A 21,957-nucleotide genomic window follows, 5' to 3' on the forward strand; every position below is an offset into this window, starting at 1 on the left:
GGATGAGTTTGATTTCCTGGTAGCACTCGGTACTGCCTAAGTTGTGCCAGCAGCACTGCAAGATAGCCTGAGCTGTACCCAGCCCCACCTTGTCCCAGGGGTGTCCCTGGCCCTGCCTGCCCTCTCCAGGGGCTGCATCTCCTGCTGAAGGAGCTGTAAATGCAGCCATTCATGGGTAGGGGTGTTTGGGTCTGGGGAGGACGGGGACAGCCTCAGTGCTGACTTCTCCCAAAGCAAAGAGAACTCGTCTCTGAGAGCAACCTTGTGCTTCACCCCAGCTGATCAGGAGGGCAGCGGCCTCCTGGCACAGCTCCTGCCCAGCTGTGGCACATGGCCATGGCAGCACCTCGCAGTCCCCACACACGATGAGCCAAGGCAGCCCGCTCTGATCACTGCCTCTCCTCCTGCTGCCCACACCTGAGAGGGCAGAGAAGGATTCAGTGTCTGCAAGCAGGACCTCCCAGCTGGGAGCTGTCCTGTGCAGGGGAGATACCAAGAGCCCACTGTGCTCGATCACAAAACTGAAAAAGCTGGTGAAATCAGAGGTACTCCAAGGGTAATTCAAGAGTTGGAAGGGGACAGAAGCTCTGTCAGCCCCAAGGGAGAGAACTGCACACAGAGCACTTGTGCATGGGCAACCCTAACCTGGTCCTGGAGCTCTCCTCAGTACCAGGATGCTGCTGAGCACTGAGGCAAGGAGAGTGCTTTTTTAGGAAACCTCCTGCAGGCCCTGTCTTACCACAAAATTAAAGCAAATAGTTTGTTTTACTTCCACTAAAGCTGGGGCTGAGCCTGCTTTTCTACTTGGCTGTCTACTCCCAAGCATGGTGAGACCTGCTCCTTCCTTTTCTCCTTTGTCATGGTAATTAACTGTTTAGTAATTAATTGTATATTCTGATCCTAGCTGGAGCTGTGCTTTCAGAACTTCTCCCAAAAGGAAGAAAAGCAGCGTATTAAGAGGAAGGAGGGGGAGGGAAAACAGTCAGAGAAGGACAAGCTATTCCTTTCACCAGCTCCTGTACTGGAATTCAGAGTGGCCTCCTGGAAGGAGCCCCCGAACTGGGAGCATGGCTCAGCTCTTGCAGCATGGCACAGAGCAAGAGGTGGAAAAAGGGGGAGCTGAGAAGGGAAAGCAAGTTACCTTTCTGAAATTCGCCATCAGGGTTTCTTTTGCCACAAACAGAAGCAACTCTGTGCTACTCTGTCTGGGCTCTCCAAATTTGCCTTTCAAGAGTAAAAACAGGAGAGTGTGCTGCTAACAAAGGCATTCCCTCAGCTCATCCTGCAGTGCAGCCTTACATCAGAGTCCACAGGAATGGCTGGGAACAGAACAAGCTGGCAGAGGACAGGCACTACCCAAAATCTGTGCCAGAGGGCCACTTCCCTCCTCAGTCCTCTGCAGGAGATGCAGTCAGTGTGCACCCTCAGACTAAGCCCATGAAGGGTAACTGACTGCTGCTGGAGCAGAAATAGAGGTAAGATGGTCAAGGCACCTGTCCCAAACAGGACAGCCATGGTGTGCTCCAGCAAACATGCCAGGAGCTGGGACCATCTCCCAGAGTTCCAGGGATACAAAAACCAGAAAGGAGCCAGGGAAGCTTCACAGCCCTGCACAAAACAGCAGGCACCACCCTGCCCTTGCCCCCTTCTCCTGTGCCTCATCAGAGCAAGGAGCAATCAGAGTGCAGACCCCTCAGCTCACCTCCCTCACACACAGCGAGGGAAACTGGAAACTCAAGTGCTTAGGTAGCCCAATCCATTTAGCTTTCATTCTGTCACTTGGTCTTGAGCCAAACTTTCTCTGGAAAACAGCACACTGACAGCAACAACAGCTGGTAGAGGCACTGAGACAGGATGAGATACCAGACACTTATTAGTACCTAAAACCTGAGATGCCTTCTCCTCAGATGGCAGACAAGCACAGAGCCTGCAGGCAGCTCAACTGCCTGCTAACTCCATTGGCTGAAAACACTTTTTTCCAAAAAACATCAGGAGCAAACTCCAGCCATTTTTCCATACCAACATTGTGGTAAAACTGTTCTGCAAGCACAGGACAGGTATGCTGCTGCTCTGCAAGGGGTGTTTGTGCCCCTCAGCTGCAGGCAACCTCACAGCCCAGCTACAAGTCTAAAGATTTCCTGCCCAGTGTGAAGAGGACAGCCCATTGCACATCCCAAGCTGGTGGCTTGAGTACCCCACAGCCTGTATGGGAGCTCCCCCTGAGCCCTGGAACTCTGGACTCTGCCAGGCTCTCGCACAAAGCCCAAGGATGTGGACAGCAGAACTGTCCCATGTGAACCAGCTGGCAGAGCTCACACCCCCAGACGCCTCTTGCCAGCACCTCTGCCGAACGAATTTACTGCGTTTCCCCAGACATTCAACCCTACTGCTACAGGAGCTGACCCTGTTAAAAAAACACCACCTTTATTTACACTGCAGAGCACCCAGCAGGCCCCTGTCCCCCAGGCACACAAGCATGCACACGGAGCTCTCTGCCCTCCCTCCCTCCCTCAGCGCTCTATCCGCACCACCATGACCGTGACGTTGTCGGCCGAGCCGCGCTGCACCGCCTTGCTGGCCAGCCGGTTGCACGCCGCCTCGTAGCGAGCGTCCCACTCCTGCTTCCCTTCTCTCATCTGCATGTTCTTATCCTGAGGGGACAAAGGAACCCCGTTGCTCCCAGCAAAGGAAGTACATTGTGTTTTCCAAGCAGTGTGAAGCAAACACACACGGACAGACTGGGGAGTCATTTAGGACCGTCTGGCAGGAGTCCATCTCGTGCCCTCTGCACTGACAAACCCCCCCGCCGCCCTCTCCTCACCTCCAGGCAGGACACAATGAAGTTCACAGCTTCTTCTGGTGTAAAGACTTTAAAGAGGCCGTCACATGCTATCAGAATGAACCTGGAAAGCAAGGGGAGACAGGTTCCAAGGCTGAATTTTTGGCTCCCCAGCTGGCAAACCCCTCCAATTTTATGAACATCCATGATCAGATTCAAAGGGAAGATGCACTAAAAGCTCATCTGAAAATCCCTTGGGACCCACCCTTCATAGCAATTCAAAATACAGAACAAAGGGCCAGGCAACTAATGTAAGACATTATGTATGACATTATGTATCAGGACACCCTGTCCATCCTACAGCACTGCCAAGATCATATATGACCCTGGTCAAATGCTCCATTGTTTCTCTAAGAATTGCTTCTTTCCTTGGAGTCCTTTTCATTCATGTATTTTCCCTGTGAAGCAGCTGATGTAAAGAAATAGAGAAACAAAGCTAAATCCCTCATGTACATCACTTTACATTTCTACACTCCTGAGGTCTGTGGTAATTTAAATACGCAAATTCAAAAGAAAAGCACTTGACACAAGTGTGATCAGAAAACTCTGACACAAAATATTGCCACAGGCTGCAGAAGGTTGAGGAGATACAAAGCCCAAGGCAAGGACAGCATTCCCCTTAGGATGGAGACAGCCTGCTGTGCCTCCCTGCCTGCACAGGGAATTGTATTAACCAGGAGCTCTAACCAGAGTCACCAGGACAAGGAAAACTACAACCAACTTACAGAAGTGGTCAGGCTGCACATAACTCTGAAGACATCACTTCAGTGCCTGATACTCAAGAGTATCTTTGGAAATATTTTAGTGGATCACTTGATATGGAACCCTAATCCCAGAAAAAGCAGCAGTACTGGGTTACACTCTCACCTCTGAGACTGCAGGGCCACACTGGCACAAAAGCTCACTGCAATTTGTCGTTGCCAATCATCATGGAAAAGTATCTCAAATCTTCAAATATCAGAGCTGAATGCAAAAGTATTTATGGGCACTACAGCTGCTAGAAACAACTCTTGGACAGAATGGAGACCCAAGAACTCAACCCTTAATTAACTGCTTGAACCCTGCTTTGTGAATTTAGAGCACAAAGGACATCTAAGGCTTGTGTATGCAACTGCAATGAGGCTGGTTCCTCCAAGAGGAGCCTTCACAGTATCCTGGCAGAGCAGCAGCCTTATCCCACTGTTCTGATAAGGAACAGAACCAGAGAGACACCAGCAGCAAGAGCATCCTCTGATTCTGGGGGGATCAGTGTGAAGTGCCTTGGCTCTCCCAGCAGAGCAAGCAGGGTTGTGCAGCTTCTGCTGAGCAGAGCTGGGACAGACAGGGGCACACTTTACCTGTCATTGGGAGTGAGCTGGCAGCGTTTGATGTCTGGCACAGAGATAACACCACAGCGTTTGTACTGGCCGTCCCCGATGGAGCGGGAAACCTCCAGCACTCCCAGGACTCTCCCGTCCCTGCACGAGGAAAGAGAACACTGAGAGCCCTCCCCACGTGTGGGCTGCACTGCACTGCCTGGTGCATCCATCTGCTGGTACAAATAATGACCCACTTCCCCTGCAAGTTCAAATCTTCCCTTCAAAGTCTCCTTCCCTTTCTGCATGTTTGTGTGAAGCTCTGGGAAACAAGTGAGGGGGAGGAGGAGATGAAGTCAGGAGCCTTCAAGGCTGTTTTCTGTCACCCTGCCCTAACTCAAGTCCTGCTTAGCCTAGCAAACTGAGGCAGTGAGTTATATGTGAGCTGAACTCCTGGTGGCATACTTTGAATAGAGATTATTTTTTGGCAAGACATCCAGCAAAGTGCTCTTCCCTAGAAGCAGAGTGGCAGAGGCAAGAGGTCTGAGTCAGCAGCCCCTGCTGTTCCTGTCTGAGGACACCAACCCTACAGACTGGCAGCTCCCAGGAGTGACCAACAGCATGCTCAGCTCCTGATCACTTGGCCCTTAGTAACCACTGACTGCAGCAAGCAGTTCTGTGAAAACTGAATTACAACACCCCTTAGGAAAACAGCTCTGGTTTGTTAAGCTTTTCTAGTTAACCAAGCTCCCTAGAGAAACAGCTTCCCACACTTCACCTGTCCAACAATCAAGCACCTTCACCCCAAAAAGGCTCTTCTGTGCCCCCCTGAGAATACACAAAGCTCATTCACCTCGTAGTCCAAGCAGCCATGCTTGAGATAAAAGCAAGAAGCAAGGCATGCCACAAAGAAGGGACCTGACACTCACACACTTTTTGGCTTATCTCTTGGGCCCAAAATATTGAACTGCAAGCAGTGGGAGAGGCTCCCAGGCAGTCAGGGATCAATTCTGAAAGGAGCTAACAGACACTGGGCCATCTCTTTGCCATGTGCAAAGAGAGATCAGTGCTAAAAGTGACAGCATGTGCTCCCCAGAGATAAGGGGAACAAAGCACTCCAGACACGGCAGCAGAACAGAACTGAGCCCACCCCTCTCCACCCTGGGTGCTTTTTGCCTCCACAGGCATGAAGATCCTTCACCTGCACTGAGTCCTCTCTTTGTGAAGATACCACTAAATCAAGAAACAGCCTTCAAAGAAGGGAGAGAATCTAGCCAGGGAGACAAGACTCAGCTGTTGTGTTTGGCACCAGCTCTCCAAACAGCCATGAACTTCTTTTTGCAAAGGAACATTAAGATGTAAGAATATTTTGGCTCCAGAAAGCTGCTTCCTAATGCAGAGAGCCCCAGTGCATCAGCTAACTCCAGGAGAGCAACACCAACTGACATTGAGGGCTTCTGGTGCTCTCTCAAACCACGCCCCCTCTCACAGGACAAGGAGAGAGGAGTCATGCTGCAAGGAACTGAGTTCTGTTCAGCATCACAGCGTGCAGAAAGCAGTAACCTCTTCAACAGTCCAATCCAGCTGTGTAGGTCCAAATCTGTAGGTCAAGTTTAAGCATGCCTGTGCTGGTATTTCACATAGGTCCTGCCTTGGCCATCATAAGGCTCTGGGAACTATCAACCAACTCCAGTAACTGAGTCCTTTCAGGCCTCAGGCTGTGCTTCCCACAGGCAGCAACATTCTCTCAACTAGGATGCACACCAGCCTCAGGAGATTTCAAAACCTCAGTGCTCAGGCCCAAAATCAGGCTAGGGCTCAGATTAGCTCATTCACACCCTCAGGCACTCACCTGACGTTTCCCCCAGCCTTCTGTATCCGCATCCTCTCCTCATACTGGGTGGGGTTATGCTCCTTACTGAGGCTTAAGGCTGTGTGCTTCTGACTCTCTTCATTGTAACGACACAGAATCGCCTGTGCTGACAAAAGACCATCATCAAACAACAACACAACTGCAGCAACAGCTTCTTGAGAGAGCCCCAAACTGCAGTGAATGGCCATACATCAGGCCAGTGGTGTTTCTCAGGGCTCATTTCTAGGCAGGAGGTGCTGTTCAGTACTTTTATCAGTGATCTGGATACAAGAGCACAATTAGCAAGTTTGCTGATGACACCAAATTGGGAGTGCTGTGGACTCTCTGGAGGACAGGAGCCTTGCAGAGGGATCTGCACAGGTGCCCCACAGGGCAGTGCCAGTGGCACAGAATTGCTGGCACAGGTGCTGGGTTTGCCCCCAGCGCTGGGCACGAGGCTGAGCTGGCAAGGGGTGGCTGGGGAGCAGCTGGAAGGGTCTGGGGGCGCTGCCTGGCAGCAGCACAGGGGAACCAGGCCAGGAGGGCAGGGCCATCCTGGGGCACCCCACACAGCGGGGCCAGGGGCAGGAGAGGGCATGGCCTGGCTGTGCTCAGGGCTGGGGATGGTGGGAAGGGGCTGCAGTGTGTCCAGAAGAGGAGAACCACGCTGGGGCTGGGGCTGGAAGGTGTGACCTGGGAGAGGCTGGGGGCTCTGGGCTTGTCTGGTTTGGAGAGGAGGAGGCTGAGGGACAACCTTATCCCCCTCTGCAGCTTCCTGAGCAGGGGGCATGGAGAGGGAAGTGCTGATCTCATGGGAATGCTGATCTCAAAGCAGGGCCAGGAGAGGTTCAGGCTGGACATTAGGAAGTGTTTCTTTATAGAGCACATAATCAAATACTGCACCAGGCTTCCTGGAGAGGTGGTTGATGCCCCAGACTGTCAGTGTTTAATAAGAGGCATTTGAGCAATGGTGTAACTTTAGGGCAGCCCTGAACTGGTCAAGGCAGCTGGACCAGACGATTGTCATAGACCCCTTTCAACCGAAATATTCAAATATTCTCTTCTTGATACTGTGAAATATTAAGCATCAAGAGAGAGCTTTCACACACCACTGTTTTACACTATGGGAGACAACACAGAAGTACTCTGCACCCACCCAAAACAAATGCTTTGTAGGAACAGTTGAGTAGCTCATGACAACTCAAGACACCACAAACGAACAAACCAACCCACAAAGCTCTGGGCAGAAGAAAGATGCCATCAGTGGTCTCCATTCTGCTTACCCGGCTGTCCCCGAGGTTGGCTATGTAGAGAATATTGTCAACAGCTAAGACACAAGTGGCTGTGGAGCCATCCTTCCATGCTGGCTTCCTGAAGGGAACAGAAATGAGATTACTGAAGGGGAAAAACAACACTTACGAAGTTACAGAGTGTTCCAGGGGACTCAAAGAAGCATCCTGTGCCAACACACAGCAATCAGGTAGCACAAGCCCCCAGCAGCTGCCTGCTAGCAGCTCAGGTTGGTGATAAACAGCAAAGTGGACAGGGACAGAGGAACTACACAGACTACAGATTTCTGAATGCAAGCCAATGCCCAGCTGCTGCAAATGCTGCCAACCACGGCCCCCACACCAACCCTTCCTCACACTCAGCTCCCAGGAAACCTCATGTGTGAGCAGAACAGGCTCAGCCCTGGTGGCTGCCCAAAAGCTGTAGCACCATGAGCAAAAAAGCACCCCACATTCTCCTTGGGAAGCTGCTGCTTTTCAGCCAAAGGAAGGCACAGCCAACTCTGCAGCAGAAATGCCTTCTTTTTTGCTTACATTTCCCTCCCTTTTCCCACAGTATCCCTGCTCCCTCTCCCACCTCAGCCCTCACCACCCCACCTCAGCAGCACCACCACTCGCTCAGTCCTCCTATTTCACTTCCTGTAGTTAAGCTTTTATCTCTAGAGCTCTAAGTAAAATGAGAAGCATTTCTCAGATTACAGCTGCCAGGCTAGTCCTGTCCACAAAAAAGCCTGGCTGTGATGCCATTCTTCACTGAAACTAGCTTTGAGAGACTCGTTTCTAGACATATTTCACCCAGTTTTTCCTCATTTTGAAGGTGTGGCTGAATGAACATGATTCATTTCACCATCAATACACCTATTGCTAGCAAATCTTTGTCCTACGTCATGTTTCTGACCAGAGGCTGCTTTGAGAAAGACACTATTGTGACAGACTCAAGAAAGCATCTTCCTTTTGCCTGGTCAAACTTGTTGTTCTGATTAGATTTAAGAGACTGAGCCAGTTTCCAATTTACTTAAAATTGAAAGTTTTCAGGGAACTGCAGAATCAAATGCATTAACAGTCTCTGCATCTATGACAGAGGTGTCACTGTGAAATAATAACAGTAAAAAAACCAAACTAAACATGTGTGAAGGATTGGTAACGAGGTGACTGCATGTGAAATGCAACCTACATCTTCCCTAGCCCACACAGTTGGTGTGTCAGCTCAGCAGAGACTGAGGGAAGGTCAGGGTGCCTGGCACTCCACACCCAGCTGCAAGGCAGGCTGGCATCTACCCCACAGAGGGACCTTCCTCATCAACATCTCTGTTTTCTAAAGAGTTGAAGAAAGCAAGATTTGAATTTACACAGGGCACTAAAAGCTACCTGAGGGATGTGTTCCAGCCTGGCAAGCACAGCTCTAAAGAAAACTTAGTGGTCTCTACAGATCCCCTCCTTCCACACGTTACTGCCATGGACAGAGATCCCATTTCAGACAGCATGAGACAAGTCTCTTCAATATGGCAAGTCTTTAAAAAGAAGGCAAATAAGATGCTCTGGTAAGGACAGAGGTGGTCCTTGGACCTGTTTTTCTTCCTTCCTTCATGAGGAACACGTATTTTAGTCTAAAAGATCCTACAGACTGCTTACCACAGACTAGAACCAGAACATGCCATGATCTAGTTCTAGCAAGCCCTCAGCTGGCAGAGTCACAGCCTGGCACAGGGGAGCTGTGTGGAGTTTTGCCAAAGCACAGGCATGACACAAGGAGAGTTTCCTCTGCCCTGCTCACAGCTCAGACCTCAGAGATGCACACTAAGAAATACAAATGAACAGAAAGTAAATGCACTCACTGGCTGGATGCCTGCTTTAGAAACTCTTCATCTGTGTGTTTGAAGGTGTCCAAAAGGCATCTCTTCACAGTTTTCTCCACGCTGGCTACCTCACCTGTCAGAAAATACAGCAACTAAGCTCCAAGTAAAACATATCTAATCTATCCTAGTCTGTCCCTCTGCTCATCCAACATTCAGTCAGGCAGTGCCTCTCTTGGACTCTGCAGAGCAGCTGGGGCACATCCTGGACTTACCCTGCCAGAAATCAATGCAGCAGTGTATGTGGAGAGTTTATGACATAAACCTCTCCACCACAGGAGCATTTTCACACCTGATGTGGCACTGCCAAAACTGGCAACAGTACATCTCATACTTGTTTAGTGAGTCACAATTGGCTAACTGTACCCTTGTGCCAAAAAGGCTTCCAGCCCTCTTCCCCAGGAGACACACAAGTCTTGCAAGCCCTCTGGGAATAAGGGATGGGTACTTTAGGACTACACCCAAACAGATCAGTTTTCCTTGTCCATTGCCAAGGCAGAAAAGGTGATGGTTGTCCTACAGCCCTTATTCCCCTCCTCTCACCTTTTGGAAATTTCTTTATCAGGTTTTGGTGCAGATTCTGTGCTGCAAATTTTGAGGCTCGGACTCCCCCGTGGCCGTCAAAAACAGCGAAGTACGAGACACGTGTGCTGGGAGGGAACAAAAAGCAGCAGAAAAGGCTAAGGAAGGCCAGGGAATGGGATCCAGTGCATTCCTCTCCACAATGCCCTGCCCTGTGTCAGCCAGACCCAAAATCCTGCACTCCAAGGCACAAAAGGCAGCAGGTCTCCGAGCTCATATATTCAGCATTTACATGGTTTACATGTCGAAGCACTGAGCTGAGAACTTTCTTGTAATTTTCCACTCAAGAAAATGAAGGGCTAAAGGGTCTACAGACCTCAACTTGGCAGATAAAAAGCAGATAAACATTTTACCTCAAGGACACTGCAACTCTCCACCATTACAGACATCACTCTAGCCAATCCTACTGTACCTTCCATGCCTAAGCTTGTTCCAACTAAAAACCCTTGGATCTCTCAGAACACAAATCTCTTGGGACAGTACTGGCTCAGAAGCTAAATCCAGTATCACGGTGATGCTTGAGGACATTCTTTTAATTTTACATACCCACTTACATTTGGGTAATATAGGATCAACAGCTAGAGTTATCAGGCCTTCACGGTGCTTGTAAAGTCAGTCAGACTGAATCACTAAGCACCCCTCAAAGGGAGGTTTTTGTACACACCAGCCCTGTGAGCTGCCTGGGAACACAACTAGCTGATGATTCACCCCAGGTCTCCCAATAACAACCCCAAACCATGCATCACAAGACAGGCAGACAAGAGCATCAGCTGTTCAGAGCAGAAACTATCATCTTAGGTTTAGCTGAAGCAAGCTGGAGCTCCCTCACCCCCAGGATGGCTGTTCTGGCAGCTGGGGCCCACTTACATTTGGGAGGGCAGAGGCCGGCACTCCTCGGTGATATCGTTTAAGATGACATGTGCATCCTGCATGTCCTCCCTCTCACCTTTTCTCTCTGCCACATAACCCTTCAGTCCAAGAATGCCCACTGATCCTAAAGGGGAACAAGGCAGACACATGCATGCAAATCAAACTCCTCTGTCTCTTCAGCTCAGGCTAAAAACCAGTAAGTTCTCAGCTTTCAGAGCCCTGTCCTGGCAGTGCAGCCCTCGTCCTGCAGCAAATCATCTAGCATCCACTGCTGAACAGGACATGTTTATTTTGTAGCATGGGTTTTTATGTGTCCCCAAGGCCAGCAGCTCTAAAAGCAGCCTGCCCTCGTTTCAGCAGGCAGCTGCAGCCAAGCAGGACTGCTGGGCAGGGGACAGGGTGGGCAGGGGAAGCACGTGGCACTGAACCAGCAGATTAAGTAAAGCACAGCTTTAAAGAGTGCACTAAGGACAGGAAATCCAGGTAAGATGTTCCCAGGACATGTCCTTTCCTTTGTACCCCCAAAGCTGCAACACAGCACGCAGGCTCTGAAGCCAAAGGCCCTGTGTGTAACAAGCCTCTCTCCCTCTCTGGCATCCTTAGCAGCCAGCAGAGAGATCTGTGGATGTGGCAAAAGAAAGTGGTGTGGATCCAGCCTCACAGAGGTTCCACATCTTGGCAGCACAAGCACTTATCCTGCCAGTGCTGAGGTGCCTGCTGCTCAGCTCCTGCTGCCTCAGCAGGGACAGCAAGAAGGCCCAGCTGAAGGATGAGATAGAGCCAGGAAGCTTGAGGAGCTTCCAAACCCCTGCAGCAGTTTGTTTCCTACAAGAGCCTGAAAAGGCAAGAAGACTGAAGAACCAAAGCTCAGCTTTGTTCTGGACTTACTCAGCCCAACGCCACAAGTACAAATTGAGTACATTTGTTTTCAAACTGTCTGAAAACCTTTACAAACTTTCTTTTCCACAAGTTCTTCCCTGCCATTCTTCTCTTCCTCCTCCTCCACGGACTTTCTCTTCTGCCCTTTCTCTTCACTCTCTGCTGATGAGACTTGCTTAGTAGCACTGGAGGCTGAAAGAAAGCAAAAATGCAGGTGGCTCAAGTGTTCTACTTACTTGCATAAATTCAGCAGCAAGTCCTTTCATACCAAAGCACACTCAGGAGAGCAGGTTCACATACTTACACAGCATTAAGTGACCACAGTCATTACTGAACAACCCACAGGTTTTACTCCTTAGCTACAGGGTTTTTTTTTCTTTTTTTCTTTTTCCAGTTAGTTGTTCAGGAAGCTAATGTTACAGGCTAGAAGATTTCTATGTTGTTATTATTATTAATATTATTTTCCTCTATGATCTCTGCCCACAACAATGCAAAGAAACTTATTTTATTACTCCAAATGTGCGTATTTTTAGAGGGTTCAGAAGAAGGCTACAAATTAAAGCTAGCAAGCAAAACCAGACGTCAGAACTCTGGCTTTTTCCTTCTGGAGATTTAGGCTCCTGTGGGTACAGTGAATTATCTCAGCTCCTCCCAGGTGACAGCAAGCATATGGCTGCATGCAGAAAGCCCTGCCAGAGCAGCAGTCTGGGTATGAAGCCATTTTCAGCAAGGAACAAGGAGGCAGGCTGTGCCTACAGCAGAGAAGCAGCCAGGGCAGTGGCTGCACCAGGCCACTTTCCTTCCCAAAGCAGGGAGCTCTCAGAGAACAAGGGTCCCCCAAAGACAGGAAAGTACTTCTGGGAACAGGCCTAATTTTAAGATTCAGAATCCTGATTGAAACAACTGGGGCACAAATTGCCATGACAAGTGTGAGCCAATCTGGACTGGAGAAACCAGCAGCAGGTTAACTTGCTGTGTGTGCACCACAGCAGGCTGCAGCGTGGGCTTTTCCCAGAGAGGGGTGGCTCAGCAGAGGCTGAGGAGGGGCACAGCTCCTTACCTGGGTCACCACTGCTGGCTGGGGGGAGGCCATCGAAGAGCAAAGAGCCTTCTTTGCCTGGAGCACAAGATAAAAATAACTAAATACCATTTTCCTTTCAGGGAATAATGCTTTGCCTATGTTTCTGCTTTCAGGGAATAACCTTTGCCTATACCTCTTCTGAGGTGAAGAAATTATGTCAATTTACCAAACAGACACAAATTTCTACTTCCGTTACTAGTCAGGCAAATCCAGGTTTTGCATTTGTTCCAGGGAACATTTTTATGGAATGTTTTATAGAATATATGAGGAATACCTATAACACCCTGGTTATAAAAACCCAAACAGGATGCAGCTGGTCTGCACACCAGCACTGATAACCTGCTGTCTTTATTCTGTCTCACAAAGAACAGGATTTACACACATATCAACTGAAAGAGATGCTGATGCAGAAAACACAGAAAACCAAACGAATGGCAGGAACAGAGCACCCGTACCTGAGTCAGCACTGCTGGATGGTGGGAGATCATCAAACAGCAGAGGCCCTTTATGGGCATCTTTCCCTGCAAGGCACCAGGGCAGAGTAAGGAACCACTGCAGGCACTCCTGGGGGAGCTGTTCTAAGGAACTGTCCCCAGGCTGCCACAGGTGTGGTGAACCAGGAGAGCCCGACTTCCACCTCATTTTAGCAGCTGTTTCACAAGCAAAATCACCACCTGTCTGGGGCTGAGGTGAACTTTTGCCTTGAGAACAGACTTTTGGGGTTTTGTTGCTAGCAATCCACTAAGCTCGCATTAACATCCCTCGGCAGCACAGTGAGGGGAAAGGCTCCAAGACGGTCTAAACCGCAGAGAAGTGCAGAATAGAACAGTTCTGCTCATACAGAACACGCAAAATCACGGACTAAACTGCAGCGGAGCGGGTCCCAGAGGAAAAAAGGAAACCACAAAACCCACCAAACCCGGCGATTTCTCCAGCGATTTTTAAACCATCCCCTCACCCTCCCCCTTGCCCCTCCAGCTCCCTGTGGCGGCGGCCTGGCTGTGCGCAGAGCCACGCTACCCACGGCCGAGCTGCAGCAGGCCCGGCGGGGCCTGCAGCCCGTTAGGTGAGGCCACGGGCCGAGGCCGGGCAGACCCGAAGGACAGCGCGGGCCCCAGCGGGTCGCGGCCTCACCCGCGGCGGCGCCGGGCTCGGGCAGGTCCCCGAACAGATCCATCGCCGCCGCTCGCTCCCGCCCGCCCCGGCGCCGGCCCAATCCGCACCCGCGGCGGGCCGGAAATGGGCCCGCGGCTCGGCGGCAGCGGAAGGGCTGCGCTGGCCCCGCCCACAAGGGCACGTGCCCGTCCTCTCCACCAATCGCAAGCGGGGTTGCGCTGTCAGTCAGTGCTGTGGCCCCGCCCCTCACCCCGCCGGGTTGAGCAGGCCCGCGAGGGGGCGCCCCCTCAGTGGCGGTGGGCGCTGCCCGCCCTCAGCTCCCCGCCCTCCCTCAGCCCCTCTCCCGCCCTCAGCCCCTCTTCCGCCCTCAGCTGCCCGCCCTCCCTCAGCCCCTCTCCCGCCCTCAGCTCCCCGCCCTCCCTCAGCCCCTCTCCCTCCCTCAGCCCCTCTCCCGCCCTCAGCTCCCCGCCCTCCCTCAGCTCCCCGCCCTCCCTCAGCCCCTCTCCCGCCCTCAGCCCCTCTCCCGCCCTCAGCTCCCCGCCCGCCCTCAGATCCCCGCCCTCAGCTCCCTGACCTCCCTCAGCCCCTCTCCCGCCCTCAGATCCCCGCCCTCCCTCAGCCCCTCTCCCGCCCTCCCTCAGCTCCTCTCCCGCCCTCAGCTGCCCGCCCTCCCTCAGCAACTCTCTCGCCCTCAGCCCCTCTCCCGCCCTCAGCTCCTCGCCCGCCCCCTCTCTGCTGCCACCCCCGCCGGCCCCGGAGAGGACGCTCAGCGCACGGGAATTGCGTTAAATGCGACATTTATTTCAGAACCGAACAAGCCTCACGTGCGCACGGACGGCCAGGACCCGCGGTACTGCCCCCCTGGCACACGGCAGGCAGCGCGGCGGGAGCCGGAGAGCGGGGGCGCGGCCTCCCTCCTCCTCTGGCCCCAGCCTGCCCGCCGATGCCCGCCTGCCTTCCGTGCCAGCCGCTGCCCTGTGGAATTTCCCTTCCGGTTGGGCTTACAGTCGTGCTCGAACCTCCGCTTTGCATTCCTTGCCGAGGGGAGGGCTGCCAGGGCCGTGACGAGGGGCGCGGTGCTGGTACGATGGCAAGCGGCCTGTGTGCCGCATCCAGCGGGCAGCTCTGCTTCCCTCGGCTCCGACCTCCAGCCGAGCCGCCTGCTCTGCAGGTTTGCTGGCCTCAGGCATGGCTCGGCTCTGGCTGGAGGATGCCCTTCAGCTGGCTGCGTCTTGTCTGTGGCACAGGCAGCACCACACAGCCCTGGCCAGTGAACCGGTGTCTGGTCCCTGACAGACACTGGTCCCATCTCTGCCAGAAGCTGCCTCCGTTCTGGAAGAGCCTCCCCTCAGGTACTCCCTGTTTCTCCACCCTTAGCCCCTGACACTGAAATTTGGGATGGTACCGACTAGTCCTTGCTCAGAGCACGGGAGCCAGGATGTTGGGCCCCTGCATTGCCCCTGCTCAGCCTCTCTGTGCCCCCAGGCGGGCCCCTCTTCATACAGAAAGGGCACAAGTTGGCCTCCAGGTCTAAAAAGGATCACAGAGAGGAAAATAGCCCACTTTGCTGGGGAGCTTGTCCTGGGCAGGGGAGCTGGGCTGAGAGGAGCAGCCCCACTGCAGATCTGGGCTGTAGCAATGGGGTAAGATGCCCAAGGAGCTACGGCAAGGCCAGGCAGAACCAGCATGTGCTCAAGAAGAATCCCCAAACTCTTTCTGTCACCTGAAACCCAAATTAAAGGGTGCCTGATATGCAGCAAGGGGGCCAGTGCAAGCCTCCAGTCCTCTGCCACGTCCCTGCCTGTCCGTGCCCCCCACAACACGAGTGTAACGAGAAGACAGCACCACGTCCCACACACACACACACACACACACACACACGCACCCCACAGACAGTGCAGGGAGGTGCGGCAGAGCCAAGGCGCGGCCGTGCTGGACAAGAGACAGCAGAGCTGGGGGAGTGCCTGGGAGATGCACGGAGGAAGATGCTCAGCTTCCAACACGGAGCCGTGCCAGATGCTGCTGGCCACTTGGGAAGCCCTGAACAAAAACATCTAACCACGGGTGAGAGATGGGAGAAAAGAGAGAGCTGCTGCTGGAGGAGGTGGGAAGCAGTGATGGCTGGAGGAGAAGGTCTTTTCAGCAAAAACACCTCCAATGCAGGAAGCCCCCAGATTAACATGCTGATGGAAGCAGGGTGGAGGGAGGTGGGTGCTCGCTTCTGCAGCAGAGGAAGAGTGAGAAAACACCAGCTATAACAGAAAAAAGAAGCCCCATCCCCACCCTGACACCCTTTGATCTGCTTTGAGTCTGTCATCCTGCAGGGAGAAAAAGGGATGTGCAGGCCCTTTTGAGAAAGGGCAAGAAGGATCCTGGTAGGGTGGGATGGTCATTCCTAGTCGTGGCTCCGGGGGAATTTTCCCATTGCAACCTCCACACTGCCTGCAGGGTTGGGATCCTTGGTATCCTGCCCTAGGAGTGGGAAATCCCTTTGGATGAGACACCTGGGGGTCCCAGGCTAGGATAGTGGAGGTGGCCCAAGTGCTTTTGGTTGGAAAGGGTAGCCCAGCGTGGTGTGACAGACAGAGCCCTACCCAGAGCTCTCCACTTCCCTCCAGTAGGACCCAGCTCCAAAGTGCAGTGCCCCATCTGCAGGGACATGGGTGCCCTGGCCAGGTGAGACTGTGGGCTCCTCCCTTCCAGAGGTAGATGGGACAGGTAGGAATTGCCTTCTTTGGGAAGACATGGTGGGCTGTCTGGCCACTGCTCAGGGGAAGAGTAGTTTAAGCTGTAGGGAAAGGCAAAGCAAACAGTTGGGGAGGGCATAGAGTGAGGGTTAGAGCTGTGCTGCTGCCAGGCACAAGGCAGGGATGTCCCGGGGAAGGCATCTCCGGAACCCCAGCCTACCACCAAGGCTCTCCCCTGCCTGGGGGAGGCATTGGCTGGGGGCCAGGACTCAACTTAGGGGATTTTTGTGATGTAAATAGAAATAAATACTTTATAAATATAATCTTAAAGTACTGACACCTGATCTTACTCTGCTGTCTCTTGCAGAAACACCGGTAAATTAGGGAAACCCCACATCTAAATTACCACTTTCCCTTCGCCTGAGGGCAATTCCTCCTGCTCTCCCAGCTCTGAGCTTTACTGCATTCCCATCTCTCTAGATCAAAGACCAGCTTTTAGCCAAAACCACCCTTCTCACTCCCTCCCCTCTGATAGGGACCTTTTTTGGAGCGTTAGATGGTGTGATATGAAGGTCACCCATGGAGGGACAGGCAGAAGATGGCACGTGCACAAGGAATCCTGCCCAGGCGGGTCCAGGCTTTTGCAGCTACAAACAGAAGTGTTTCCCCTGTGAAGCTGTGAATCAAGACAGATCCTTCCATGGAGCAGAGAGCTGGGGCAGCAGATGGTGTGAAAGATCAGATATTAACATGGGGAGTCTTCAGACAGAATCAGCTATCTTGATCCTGTTGGCAGACGGATGAGGTGGAGGGTATTTTTCAGGTTAGATTCTCATCTGGGCTGTTCTCCTTCTGGACAACTTGGATCTGATTTGGAAAACAAGGGACAAAAGGTGTTAAGAGATGTGGATAAGGAGAGGTGTGGACTCCCAGGTTCAGTGTCCTACCTCCAGGCTGATATTTGAATCCAGACAGCCGGAGAGACATAAAATTAATATCTCTTTAGTCAGAGTACAGATTTCTGTGCATTTATTCCTATTCCCCTAGTCCTGCCACTTGAGGTGATCTCAGGAAATCCATGAGATGGTCTTGTTGAGGAATGAAAACTTTTAGTGCGGGTAGCTTGGTGTGCAGCTGCGATTTGAGCTGCAGGGGGGAGCCTGAGGCAAGGCCGTGAACTGCCGATCGTTTGCATAACAAAGGGCACAGGGACCTGAGGCACAGCCAGGGGAAGGACACTTAGAGTCCTTAGAGTGCCCTTAGACTAAGAGGGTGTAAAAGCCCAGGGTTTCCTTTGTTCAGGGGCCTTTCTCAGAGACACCCAGCTCCAGCTGTTATTTTGTTATTGCACCATGATTGAATTATTTTAAGGATCGAGATGTCTGAGATTCCGCTATGGGAAGCCTGTGGTTGAGCCTATTAGGAAACCTTGTCAGAGCATGTGTGTGGTGAGTGGAGGAAGTCAAGCAAGCCCCTGTCGGCTCACTGGAACGACCTGCTGGCAAGGGGCCTCACTCCCAGCTCAGGTGGGCGTGTGGGACTCCCACAGTGGCTCCCGGATGATCAGACAGGAAAGTTTCCTAAACAGCCTCAAAAACTCTGTAACAGGCCAGTAACAGGCCAGTGGCCCTGGCACCAGGCATGGATGTTGCTTTGAGCTCAGCACACCACCACCTCTGTACCACCTGGAATCTGGCCCTAGACTGAAGCATTTAAATATGGATGAGCTGAATTCAAAGTTAATATAGTCCAAGTTTTGCCAGCTGAAAGCCTGTCCAGGCACAGCTCTGCACAGGAGATGCTCCCCACACCTGGCTGGGAGCTGTAGCAGGGAAAGCACTGGGAGCCTGCAGCCACCCCAGCAATGGCTTCTGTGCACCCCCCTTCCCCCCGCTGCCCCTGGTACCTTATGGATCCAGCCAGGAGAGGGTTGAAAGCGTAGAGCCAGTCGTGCATGTCTTTGTCACTGCTCGCCTGCAGCAGGATGCCCCGGTGCTCGGTGCACACCGCAAACGTGTTCGGGGTCTGCGAGGGGAGAGCCAGAGCTCAGTCCCTCGCTCAATGTGCTGTGCAGAGCGGGGCTGGCTCCCAGTGCCCTACCTTGAGCATGGCCTGCTGGTCCTCACTGTACTCCACCTGGGCCTTGGACAGGTTGAGTATGGCCCTCTCGACCGCATCCTTGTCCGAGTTGTAGATGTAGACATACGGACGCCGCACCACCACGAAGCGTTTCACCCATCCATTGGTGTGAGGCTCCAGGAAGTGCAGGTAGCCCTTCTTGGAGACGATGGGACTGCAGAAGGGATCAGGGTAAGAGGTGGGATACAGACCATGAGGAGCTGGCAATGGCAGGGCACGGACCCCCTGCCCACAGGTGCTCCCCTTGCTGGCTGCCCCACTTGCTCCTACCTGACTCGAATCTCCTGGATGTCGGGTACCAGCAACCGCTGGGGCTCCTTCTCCTCCTCAGGCCGGCGGGCTGGGGACTTCTTCTGCTCTCCTTCTACCACAGTCTCCAGATCGGGGCTCTCTGCCCTGGAGGAAACCTGCGGAGGTCTAGGGAAGGAGGAGAGGATGGAATATAGGAAGAGTGATGGCTAGGGAACATCCATAGACAAGGACCATGTCCCAGTGACACAGCTGCTCTGCTTGGGATATGTCACCAGAACCTCCCAACCAGGTTCTTACCTGACCTCCATGCCATTGTAACATCCTTCCACCAGTGATGGGCAGGTTGAGGAGGGGGTGAGAGTGGTGACCCCAAGAGCTGGCATTGAAGGGTCTCTCATCAAGGTCACGGACATTTCAGACAGCTGTGGAGTAATGGAGGTGTGAACTAGAGCTGCACAAAGCCAGGCCCATAAAAAGGAGCAGGCTCCTGCTCAGACAGGGAGAGGCAAGACCCCTGGCTGACAGGGTCCTCTCCTGGCACAGTCCTGAGAGCCACCAGTTCTGGGAAAAACCAGAGGAAGCAGAGGGAGCAGACACCCCAGAGGAGGCATGACTTGTGCCATAGTGCCCATCTGGCCCCGCCCCACCATTCCCCTGCCAGCCACACATCCCTCCTTGGCCCCACCAGCCCAGCAGAGCCTGGGGCAGCAGCAGTACCTTGCTCTCACTGGCGCTAATGCAGACGTGGCTGTGGCTGTATTCCCTGTTGAAGGTGTGCGTGAGCAGGCGCAAGCACTGCAGAGAGAGAAGGAGGACAGTGGGGCACGAGGCACATCCCACCTCCCACTCTCCTTGGGCTTTCTCCTGCCACAACCCCCAGCCCCCTGTGAAAGCCATTTCCTGTCTTCATCCCCACAAGCTGGGTTTGCTGCAGGGTGTTACCTTCACAGCCAGCTCCTTCTGCCTCTCGCTGGGGGTCTCAGGGGGAGAGGTGCGGCCCTCGGGTGCCCCATCAGCAGAGAGTGGGGAGGAGATGCAGGAGGTGCTTCGGGACTCAGAATCCTCGCTGGAGCAGGGGGACAGGCTCTCCATGCCCAGGCGCTGGGTCGTCTCCAGCTTCTCGCGCAGTAACAGGTAGTGTCTTGTCTTCTCCACCTGGGCACAGGCACCCAGGCTCAGGGGTGGCCCTCTCCACCCTACCCAGGCCCCCTAAACCCCGTTCATTCATTAGCTTTGGATCTGCTGGGACCCGGCTGGCAGCGATGCACAGGAGTAGTGGCAGCACAGCCCCATTCCTGCCTCCTCCCACAACCAACACCGCTGTGCCATCCAGGTGGGGAATCCCCCCAGCACCAGTGTGAATGGCAGAGTTTCAGCCCATTTCTAGCCCAGACTCTCACTTCCTGCAGAAGGCTGAGTTTCTCCAGCTCCCACTGATGGTCAAGGATGAGGCTGTCACTGCGGGGCCGCCAGCCAGCCAGGTTCTCCTCTCCCCGAACGTAGGCTACAGAGGTGTCCAGCACACGCCGGCGCCGTCTCTGCATGCCTGTGGGGACAGACACACAGCTGAGGGCACAGACACATAGCTGGGGGGACAGACACACAGCCCCTAACCCGAAGGCCTGGCTGTGCTTCCCTGCCCCAGCTGAATACCTGGGCAGAGGCATGGCACCCACCTGGGCTGCCGGCATCAGCCACACGGCAGAGGCTGAGCTCGTAGACTCCTGTCACGCGGTTGCTGTGAGCAAAGAGAGGTGAAGCATTACTGGCTTTGTCCCATCCCCACACCCCATTTTTTTAGCCAGGCTGCTGGGATGCCCTAGAAAAGCTCCAGTCCCTAGGTGATGACTCTCCTATCCCCAACAGGAGGGTCCTGGTACCTCTCAGAAGCCCGCAGGCTGCCGCTGCCAAAAAGATTGCGGATGGAGCGTGAAGCAGGAAGTTTGGCATCCCGCGAGTAGAAAACCATGCAGAAGTCTTTGGTGATGACGGCGGGCTGAGTGCAGTTCTCCATCTGCAGTAGGGCAGAGGGAGGCATCAGAGGTGCTGCAGGGTGGCAGCCCAGCAGGTCTCTCCCACCCCTGTGCCCGGCAGGCTCCAGTCCTGGGGTCCCACACGGCCCCCAAGCCCCAAGTTGAACCCTGCACCCCATAAGCACCAGCTAAAGAAGGGCTCAGGCTGGCTGCACCCCAACAGCAGGGGAAATCCCAGACTCTGTTGATGTATAGTGACCCCAGCCAAGGTCCTTGCCTCGATGTAAGCTGACAGGGTGATGTAGATCTTCTCCCGGTAAGGGGTAACACGGTTGAGCAGCAGCGAGTTGTGCATGGAGCTATCCCACGCCGCCTCAAACTGGTAGAAAGTCCTGCCAAAAAAACCCAGCAGGGCCAGTAAAACAACCTCCCTCAAACCCCTGGCAGGCAAGCAAGGAGATGTCATTGTCCCCCCCACAGCGCTGCAGCAGGCCTGCAAGGACACACAGACATACATGCGCAGTGGGGACAGATGGGGACAGCCACTCCGGAGGACACAGGCTCAAGGCAAAGGGCACAAGGCATGGTGGGAAGAGGACACGGCACCCTTGAAATGGCCAATGGACCGGGGTTTTGGGGAGGAGGGACCGCGGGAGGAGGGGGGTCTCAGATGGGGTGCAGGCAAGGCAGAGCAGGCTAGGAAGGCAAAGGAGGGCAAGGGAGGGTTCATGCCCCACCCCTGTGTTCAGAGCAGGGGTTGCCACCCCCAGTGAACTCAGGCCAGTCCCCGCCATCCAGCCTGGGCCACAGCACCTCCCAGTCCCTGCCAGGAGCGGGTGTTGCCATTTGGGTGATGATGGCCAGAAGGGAAAGGAGGGAGGGTGCTCAGCACTGGGGGTGTGCTGCCAGTCCACCTCTGGGAGCACAGCCCCCCCGCCAGCCAGGTCCCCTTCCCCAGGGCTGCCCTGTCTGCCAGCCCTGGGCCCCAGTGAGAAGCTGGGGACCATGGTTTGGTGGCTGGCCCCTGTCAGGCTGTCTCCCCTGGCTCTTGCTCTACCCTCATTGCCAGCCCCATTCCCATTCTGCTGCCTCAGGCCCCTTTGCTGTGTTTTCCATGGCTCCCAGGCTGGGAGAAGGAGCAGGGGACACCTGGTCCCACTCACCCATGCCTATAGGACCCCAGAGATGATGGCACAGCTCACCCAGATCAAGAGTGGCAGCTGCCCTCCCTGGGTAGAGCAACCACGGGT

General features: G+C 53.8%; 2 protein-coding genes across 3 annotated transcripts in view; both read right to left on the reverse strand.

Moving 5' to 3' along the window:
- Positions 1-2,402: 2,402 nt before the first annotated feature.
- Positions 2,403-13,853, reverse strand: ILKAP (ILK associated serine/threonine phosphatase). Of its 2 annotated transcripts, XM_063408375.1 has the most exons (12): positions 13,675-13,853; positions 12,996-13,061; positions 12,520-12,576; positions 11,526-11,651; positions 10,578-10,704; positions 9,672-9,778; positions 9,111-9,204; positions 7,270-7,357; positions 5,987-6,108; positions 4,177-4,296; positions 2,822-2,903; positions 2,403-2,651 (listed from the first exon to the last, which is right to left on the reverse strand). In XM_063408375.1, the coding sequence occupies exons 1-12, from the start codon at positions 13,715-13,717 to the stop codon at positions 2,511-2,513; spliced, it is 1,173 nt and encodes a 390-aa protein (XP_063264445.1). In that variant the 5' UTR covers positions 13,718-13,853; the 3' UTR covers positions 2,403-2,510. The 2 variants fall into 2 exon arrangements, with proteins under 2 accessions (XP_063264445.1, XP_063264446.1); XM_063408376.1 differs by lacking the exon at positions 12,996-13,061.
- A 519-nt stretch (positions 13,854-14,372) lies between these two features.
- Positions 14,373-21,957, reverse strand: part of KIF1A (kinesin family member 1A) — a 42,799-nt gene continuing 35,214 nt past the window's right edge. The window contains exons 39-49 of the mRNA XM_063408351.1: positions 20,985-21,099; positions 20,615-20,748; positions 20,411-20,472; positions 20,135-20,280; positions 19,677-19,889; positions 19,452-19,529; positions 19,032-19,156; positions 18,753-18,899; positions 18,444-18,636; positions 18,250-18,368; positions 14,373-17,210 (exon numbers count right to left, since the gene is read on the reverse strand). Coding sequence (XP_063264421.1) covers positions 17,168-17,210; positions 18,250-18,368; positions 18,444-18,636; positions 18,753-18,899; positions 19,032-19,156; positions 19,452-19,529; positions 19,677-19,889; positions 20,135-20,280; positions 20,411-20,472; positions 20,615-20,748; positions 20,985-21,099 — 1,375 coding nt within the window. The 3' untranslated portion in view covers positions 14,373-17,167. The remainder of the gene's footprint in view (positions 17,211-18,249; positions 18,369-18,443; positions 18,637-18,752; positions 18,900-19,031; positions 19,157-19,451; positions 19,530-19,676; positions 19,890-20,134; positions 20,281-20,410; positions 20,473-20,614; positions 20,749-20,984; positions 21,100-21,957) is intronic.

Source organism: Prinia subflava, chromosome 11, assembly GCF_021018805.1.
Source record: "Prinia subflava isolate CZ2003 ecotype Zambia chromosome 11, Cam_Psub_1.2, whole genome shotgun sequence".
NCBI classification, from domain to species: Eukaryota; Metazoa; Chordata; class Aves; order Passeriformes; family Cisticolidae; genus Prinia; species Prinia subflava.